The sequence below is a fragment of the Mus caroli genome, unplaced genomic scaffold (genome assembly GCF_978045245.1).
Source record: "Mus caroli unplaced genomic scaffold, Mus_caroli_1 scaffold_15, whole genome shotgun sequence".
NCBI classification, from domain to species: domain Eukaryota; kingdom Metazoa; phylum Chordata; class Mammalia; order Rodentia; family Muridae; genus Mus; species Mus caroli.
In genome coordinates, this window is record NW_028227270.1 from 102,445,254 (window position 1) to 102,454,260 (window position 9,007).

General features: G+C 40.3%; 1 protein-coding gene across 1 annotated transcript in view; it reads right to left on the bottom strand.

Moving 5' to 3' along the window:
- The window catches only part of Vps41 (VPS41 subunit of HOPS complex), a 161,542-nt gene extending 156,626 nt beyond the window's left edge, over window positions 1-4,916 (bottom strand). The window contains exon 1 of the mRNA XM_021180045.1: window positions 4,862-4,916. Coding sequence (XP_021035704.1) covers window positions 4,862-4,882 — 21 coding nt within the window. The 5' untranslated portion in view covers window positions 4,883-4,916. The remainder of the gene's footprint in view (window positions 1-4,861) is intronic.
- Between the last annotated feature and the right edge of the window lie 4,091 nt (window positions 4,917-9,007).

The following is a 9,007-nucleotide window of genomic DNA, read 5'->3' on the forward strand; positions in this document are numbered from 1 at the left end:
TAGGCTATGCACTTTCCGCCGGCTGGCAAAAGCCGAGAATGTGCTTCAGGCCTCCGCTAAGACTTCCCATCACCAGTAGCACCAAATACCTGAACACATCTGCACTTCTGTCTATGTTAAGAACGCAAGGCATGATAAACATCACGTGAGGACAGTGTTTCTTAGCTTCATTCTTCGACCAATCCTTCTACTTAATGTTCTAGAGACAAAGAAGTAAATAAAAGGCATAAAAATGCAAACCCAAGAAACAGGACTGAACCATGAGACAAGTTACTATTAAAAAATGCATGGTTTTCAACATTTTTAGTCTCAAGAAATCTCATATTTGAATCCCAAAAAAATGTAAGCTGAGACTGCATTGTTCTGTGTGTAAGTCAACCTCACTAAAACACTCCAAAATATTGTGTGGCTTTCTGTACATAGGACAGAAGTAAAATAGAGATTTCCAGGGCAATGTAGGAATGAGGAGTTATCAGTAGGTAAAGTTTCAGCATGCAAAAAGCTCCAGAGATCAATGGTGGGGATGGCTGCAGAGCATCCTGAATATACTTAATCCCACTTAATGATATACTTAAAGATGACTGAACTGGGGAACTTCATGTCCAACTAAAAACTGGGGGGGGGGGTTATGTTTTAATTTTTTGTTTTTTGTTTGTTGGTTGGTTGGATTGGTTTGGGGGATTGGTTTGTTTGCTTGCTTGCTTGGCTCAAGCAAAGGTAACGGACTAGCAGATATCCACTGACACAATTGGAATAGCCACACGAACTCTAGGCAGCAAGCTTAACAATAAGTTCAGTAATTTACCTTTCTTTTCCAAACCAATCCCCCAAACTCAAAGCATCCACCTGAAGAACTTCCCCTAATGCTCTGTGTTGGCTCTGAGATAATCGACAGCTGCCATCTAGATTTTCTTCCCAAAGCACAGATCAGACTGATGACTGGCAGCCTCAATGACCCAGCAGTGGTCTCCCAATCCTCAGTCTGTGATCTCTAATGAGATTTTCCTTAGGGTGTTCCCTCCACTTAGCCCTGGCTTAACTGCATAGGGACCCTAATGGTTTCCAGCCTTTAGTACTATCTCTGATTCCAATGGACCTCAATGGGGACAATCTTCACAGTGGACTCAGGTGGGTGTCCTGCTCCTCCGACATGAGCTTAACTGTCATGGCTCTAAGTCCATGGTACCAACCTGAGACTTAAACTTGGAAAGCACTGGCTATTTTTAAACATTGACTTTCCTTTACAGCCCAACCTAGGTTGCCCCAGCCGAACCTGGATCTAAATGATTAATCTTTGTCTTATTTATACATTAACTATTTCACCCTAACCACTTTAATAGATTTATTTCATAGCAATAAGTCTTAGAGAATAAATTTAAAAGCAAAAAAAAAAAAAAAACAAAAAACAAAAAACAAAAAATAAAAAACAAAAAACAAAGAGGCACTGAAGTACAGACAAACCTCATTTTTACTTTATATGCATGGAGCTATTCATAGGCATGGACTATACCATCTAATAAGCTGCAATAAGGATGAAATTCCCTTAATTTCTAAGATGCGGTAGTGGAAATCAAAACAAAACTGTCTCTTCCAGCCAAGGACCATATGGTTAATTTTGTGGCTGAGGGGAGAAGAGATGAAAGAGCGGGCAGAGAGGCTTGGAAGAAGAAGTGTGGAGAAGGTGTCCATATTACACGTGAATTACTAACATCCCAATGTTTTAAATATGATACAATGATACACACAAACTCTATTGAACAGAATTCACAATGTGACAATTATGAGTGTTCTCTTTCTATTAAATTCCCTTTTGGTTTGAAGACAAGCTCCTGGAGAGATACAGACATGAGTAAGCTACAGTCCTCATTCTGAGGACTCAGCAGTCCACAGGAGACAAATACACCACCAACCAGGCTTCAAGCAGAGCGTTATTCATGAGGGGTCGGACAAACACTGTTGGGCATCTGTGACTATGAAAGCCACCTATAAATCGTTCCAGAACGAAGCAAAACTGCTGGTTACAAGAATTCCAGGCAGCATTGAGGTTATTAGCTTTCTGTGAACTATAAAACACAAATGTTACTTTTACAAAGTACTTTTTCTATATCAGCAAAATCAAGGTTTTCATTATGACTTAAAGACATCTGTTTATCTCTACTCCAACAGTGATTTTAGCTTTAAACTCTGGAAATTTTTTATAGTATGTTAACTCAGTGCAGATGTCACCATTTGGGCTATTCATAACATTAAAGTGGAGACTATCATCAAAGAACACAACAGTCAGGAAAGATAAGCCAATGGGCTTAATTTTGTGCTATTCATCTTGGGAGAAATTTTGCATTTACAGGACAGGGTACCAAGAAAATGCTTTGCCTCACTCTGTAATTTGTCATGATAGTTCATTTAATACACATGTCAACTCCTAACATACTCAGTGGGAAGAAAAAAAGATGTCACGGTTTCCAAATAATATTCAAGGTGCCAAAATATTAGCAGCACCAATCCAGATTTAAAAAAAGAAAAGAAAAAGAAAAACCTACTCATGTTTAAACTAATGATATGAATATTATTTACTTATATTTTTGACATAGCAATTTTTATGAATTCATAAAACAATTTATGAATGTCTGCTTCTTTCTGCAACAGACAGTAGACTACTGGTCTTTCCTAAGGCTACCCTGATAGCAATGGAGAAGAATGCTTTTCCTAAAAGTACATCAACTGTTAAAACACTACAGCAGGAATAAGGGCTAAATGGAAAACCATGAGGATGATAAGGGCTAATTTCACATCATAAAGTGTATGTATGTATGTATATATATATACATATATATGTATATATATATACACACACACATATATACACATATATATATATATATATATATATACACACACACATACATATTCATATATAAAATCTAGACAGGTTCTTCAGCATATTTTAAGACACAAGGTAGTGTGAAGAAAATGTGAGCTTTGGAGACATGACACTAAAACATTATAGATGTAAGCATGAGACAGTTCAAACTGACTGCATTTCAATCCATTTATCTGTAAAATTCAATCATTTAATGTATTAAGTATCAAGCAATATCCCAATATCAGCCATCAGTACTGAATAAATATTTATCATGTGGCAAGCAGAAGTGAGAATATACAAGGAGAAATAAAAAGCTTAAGACATAAGTATTATGTAGAATAATATCAGAAGGTGGTTTCAAAGAATGAGCAGGGAGCCGCAATCGGAAAGCACACGGTCACAGAGGCCTGAGGACAGTAAGGGAGAAGGCCTTGTCAGAGATCATGAAAAGGGGCAGTGTGAGCAAAGGTCCTGCGTGGGTACAGGCCTGGCCTGGTTACAGAACAGCAAGACAGGCAGCATGAGACAGAGTGGCTTACAGAGTCACAGAACCGAGGAAGGGGTGGACTTAAGGCCCTTTAGGGTAATTACAATATGGACACTGTTTTACCACAGTTTGGGACAAGAGGATTTAGGACATGGAGGCTGTATATGACTTCCATATCAGAATAAATATTTACCTCACAGAATTCTTTTAGAAGGACCAAATGCCATGTGTGAGGATCTTTTTAAGCTCGAAAGCACTGCACAACTGTGAATCAGGTCATCTGCCTGATTTTCTACATTTTAACATCAGACACCCTTGGCAAATCCCTCTTCTGCATGAGTGGGAATACAAGGGCTACTCCATATTTCTATCACACTGGGTCTAATCTAAAAACTTAACTTGGATGTTTGTTTTACTACAAAACCACAACTGTATTTCAACATGAAATGAAAATGCTCAGCCGGACGTGGTGGTGCACGCCTTTAATCCCAGCACTCGGGAGGCAGAGGCAGGCGGATTTCTGAGTTCGAGGCCAACCTGGTCTACAAAGTGAGTTCTAGGACAGCCAGGGCTACACAGAGAAACCCTGTCTCGAAAAAACAAAACAACAACAACAAAAAAAAAAAAAAAAGAAAAAAAGAAAAAAGAAAATGCTCAATGTGAAAAGCCATCTTGCAGTAGTCAAACTAAGCAAGGTCTGCTGGAAAGGCAAACTCTCTTTTTCCTCGGACCTGCACTGCAAACGACAGCTTGCACAAATGATAGTAAGAGGCTCTTGTTAACGTAATGACAAAACCCAAATTTTTCCTTGTCAAATTCCGTAACTTTTGGCATACTCAAAATAAAGCACAAATGTGAACGGTAAAAAGTCCACAAGTAAATGTCTCTTAGGACAGTAAACAGAGCATCACCATGTATGTCTTAAGGAACATCACAGAAACTGGCAAGCAGGCCATTTAATAGATGTGGGGGAAATATGGTAGATGATACATACATATATATGCTTCTATGTGTGTGTGCATATACATATATGTATACACACACATACACACATATATACATATACTTAAGAAATCTCTTCCGAGTTCTGGCCTAAGTCTTCTATTTTGTTAGTTTCATTTAATTTTGTCCTTCGCCCTATATCAGAACGTCTCTATGGGAAAAAAAAAAAAAAGGCAATTTCTACTCAGCACCTCAATGCCACTTCTCAGCTATAGCTGGACGTTTCCATCTACGTCTTGCCAGCAACAGGAATAATCCTTAAAGCCTCGCATAGCAGTCCACTCTTAACTTGCCTTTTTCGAAAAATTCCATTTAACATAAACCAGAAGGGCTGAGCCCAGGCAAGGCCGGCTCGGACAGAGCGAGTGTGCAAGGCGCTATCCGCGCGGAGAAGGGCCACCCCAACTCGCCCGGTCAGAGCTGACACGTTCCTGGCCCTCCGCGTCCCAGAACCCCTCGCTCGGGTCTACAGGTCCCGGCTGCCCCGAACTAGTTCTGCCAGCGTTTACCTGCTCCTCTGCTTCCGCCATAGCGCAGCCTGAGAGTCACATGACATACCCGGAAATAGGAGAAAACAGTCCCTGGGCCACTGCCTACTGGGAAATGTAGTTTTTCCCGCACACCAATCTGGTTCCTTAGCCAGCTCTCATTTTTGCTCAACAGAGACTCCACTATATCTATAATTAATGCTAGATTGTCATTTTGTTGTTGGTCTACGTTCTGTTGTTATTGTAGCATTAAGCACTTTCTATTTCAGGCTCCCGTTTACAGTAAAATTATAAATTATCTCATTTAGTCCTCTCTGTGATCCCTCCTGTTACTGCCATTAACGGGGGAAAGGATAGTGACTCGGAGATTTCACTAAACTTACCTGAGAAGCCTAGGTTTAGAACCTATCCCTTTCCGAAGTCTAAGACTACTATATCAAATGTTCTTTAGTCTGATATGTTGTTGTACCTGCCCACTCACTTTTTAAAGTGATAGTGACTATTAAAAAAAAAAAAAAGTCTGCAGTGGAAAGTGAAAAAATAATGTGTATTCCTGCAAAGATTTAGTATCTTGGTACATTAAATTGATTACATTTTTCATTTTGATTTAAAATTGAATTTAATTTTATAGATATTTTGTCTGCATGTATGTCTGTGCACACTTAGGAACCTCGTGTCCTCAGAGGTCAGAAAAGCATATCAGATTCCCTGGAATTACAGATATATATATTTGAGAGCTGCCATATAGCTGTTGTGTATCAAATCTGGTCCACTGTTAGAGAAAAATAGCAACTGACATATGAATATAGAAAATTATAAATGTCTATTGTTTAATTGCTTGGTAACTTACATTGACTATCTTCAAGATACAATGTCAGTTTATAATTTGTAAATTGTAATATGAAAAACATCATTTAGAAAACTTGACCTACCCTATGTTTCAGGACAAAGTAAACTATCTTTCCTATTCTGTGGGAACTCATCTTATCCACTGATAGCCATTGTCTGTTTACTGTCTTAAGCAGCTGGCAACGACTGTGGCAGATGCCTCAGTGCCCTTTCGTTCCCTGTAACTCCCACTGACCGTAGCCTCGTAGGAAGTCATATTCTTAGTACTCAGCATTTTCCTTAGTCTCTAGATGTTGCTTTCACAACTCATGGTCCTCAGTGACCTGGAAGCCATGATGATGTCATCTTTCAGACTTTTGTCTTCTCCCAAGAGCCTTAATAAGCCTCCAGCTCTTCCTGAGGCCCCTCTTCCAGCCTGCGCACCAAGCAGCTAATTTGGACACCCACAACCAAGGGTCCAAGGTCATGTCTGATGGAACAGATTTTTATATACGTTATTAAGCCGCTCAGGCCCGAGCAGCACTCATGATGGACTTCAAGCTACTGAACGACCTTGTTGTGAGAATTTTTTTTTAACTGGCAGGCGCCTAGACAATCTATCTCCTTCTTTCTAAGGTACCAATAACAAACCAACCTCCAGACCCATCTAGCTCCCTGGGGAACCAATGCGTTTATTGAGCTTACAGAGCATGGGTGAAGGGCTACTGCCTGGAGCACAAGTGGCCCCAAAGCAACCACAATGGAAAGTTTTTACCCTCCCCGGGTGAAGACTTAACCATAACAATACATGGGTTTTCTTTTCCTTGTTTTCCCCTAGCCTAAGTACTCTAACCTCTCACAGAAACTATGAAGGCACACACAATCAGTACAAAGCTGCATGACGCTATGCTGGCTGGGATGAGAGGCTGGGATGAGAGGCTGGGAAGGGTTCAGTGGCTCTCCCAACCTCCTCCTATGAAAGAATGCCAATGGTCAGCAAGCCCCGTTGTGATTGTTTACAAGCAGATGAAGATGGATGTTGTTTGATTCAGAAGCTAGTGCTATGCAACAAGCCCCTGCATAGCAGACACAGAACAAGCCCTAAGTTTAATTTCCACGGGAAATAGAAGACATTTAAATCTTCCGTTCCTCTGATTTTCTTCACAAACCATCATTTTCCCTTTTCTCTTTGTGAACTGGATCCACAGCATCTGGTGAGACTGACTGTCTCCTGTTTTGATCTGACATAGACATGAAAGAGGAAGACAAAAGCAGGTTTATTACCATGGTTTTCTCCTTGTTTTACTGGTCATTTCAATTTTGATGAGAATTAGTCATACCTAAAAGCAGTGATTCAGGGAAAGTCACCACTGAATTCTCAAACAAGGGTTTGTTCTGGACAACAGTGTGTGATCCACTCCACCCACTTCAAATTTTTATGATTTTGTTGTTGTTGTTGTTGTTGGGTTTTGTTGAGACCAGGTCTTACTATGCAACCCTGGCTGGCTTAGATCTCAATATACAGACCAAGCTGCCCTTGGACTCACAACTCCTAGTCTCCCAAGTACCTTGTTTAAAGGCATGAGTTGCCATGCCCAACCTTCAAATTTTGATGACTTCACAATCCTTCCTTTCTTTTATGCTGGGATTCTTCTTTACCCTGCCTGTCAGTTGAAAATCTTCCTGGAAAAGGTCCTCTGAGGGATGAAGATTTGGACCAGTGGTTAAGAGTGCTTGCTGTCACCATCTTCAGGAGTCAGCCTGAACAGACACATATGGATATATGTTCACACATAGACACACAAATATATACACACTAAATAATAAATAAATAAGTAGATAAAATGATAATTTTAAAATGAGAACCAAAAGGTCTTCTGAGAACTCAAATCATTCAGGACTGTAGCTCCAATTTCACTGCTGATTTGTCTATCTGTCTGTCTGTCTGTCTGGGCTTTCTTTTGCAGCAGCTGAAAGGAGCTGTAGGTTTGTATGTTGAATGAGTTCTTTCTAAAGATTCTCTGAAGGGCACACCCCTTTCATACACTACATGGGTTCTGCTCTTAGAAACATTTTAATGAAGAACCCAGCAAGACAAGTCTAGGCAAGTAAAGCTAGAAGCCCGTTACCAGCTCTGACCCATGGTGGACTTTCAACTCTGTGGAATGAAGAATGGTTGAGGTGTTTTCTTTCTCAAGGGTGGTGGTGTGTGATAGATTAAAGAAGCAGCTGGAGTTGGCTGCACATTCTTCTCTACTCACTCAATCCCTGAGAGCCCTCAGGTAGTGCTCTCCATACCTGCCATCTTCACTATATTCAAATACATTGAGCATGGGATCCACTGGGCATGAGGGAAGTGAAGAGGCACAGGCGTGCAAACTTAAAACCTACTACAGGCTAGGTTCATTCTAGACTACCAGGCAGAATGAAAGTGGCATATGACCTCTGAACCCCAAGTTTTCTCCTGTGGGAGTTTCAGATTCCCTTATCTGAAAGGTCCTAGAGCTTCTTTCTGCTACTCAAAGTACTCTCCACAGACCACTTGGGACCTCATTAGAACTGAATAATTGGAGACCTTTTTGAGGGACTTACTAGACAGTAATTGAATTTCAATAATGACCTCAGATTATACAGACATAGGTTAAAGCTTGAAAAGTGCTTGACCTAACAGTCATCAATTCTACATCAGATCACATATGTCCTAATGCACATTGTTTGTTCACCCTCTCCCTTCAAGCTATGGGAGGAAAGACTCAGCATCCGTGACTTGAAACTTGTTACTTGATATTAGCAACCAGACCACAGCCTGTCTATTTACAGAGTCACTTGCTGAGTTGAAATATCTGCCCCTACAGTCCCTGGTTATCCCTAGAGGTCTGAAACAATATAGTAACTTAGTATACTATGATACCCATTCTATTCACAGTAACCTTATCTCCTTTTAAACAATACGAATGGTTTCAATGTTGACACTCAGGAGATAATGCCTCTAAGTTGAGCAAGAACTCCTCCAAGGGAGAAACGGACCTTAACAAACCAGGCTTAGACTTCCCGACAAAGTGGCAGTTTCAAGAGACCTCCTCAGTTTTTAGCTTATGTCTTGTTACTGTGGCCTTTCCCTCAAGGTGTTTTTGTTTTTTCTGCTCAGCTTATTTTGGGGGGTAAAATGATATCAGGAATTAGACTGTTACCTTTTTTTACCTAAAACCTTTAGGATGAAATGACAGCGAATGGCGAGCAAACTCATAGCACATTACGCTACTGGCTTCAAGTGGCCTCCTAGACTCTCCTTAATTAACTTTTCCCCCAAATGGCTAAAATAATATTGATGTTATCTTT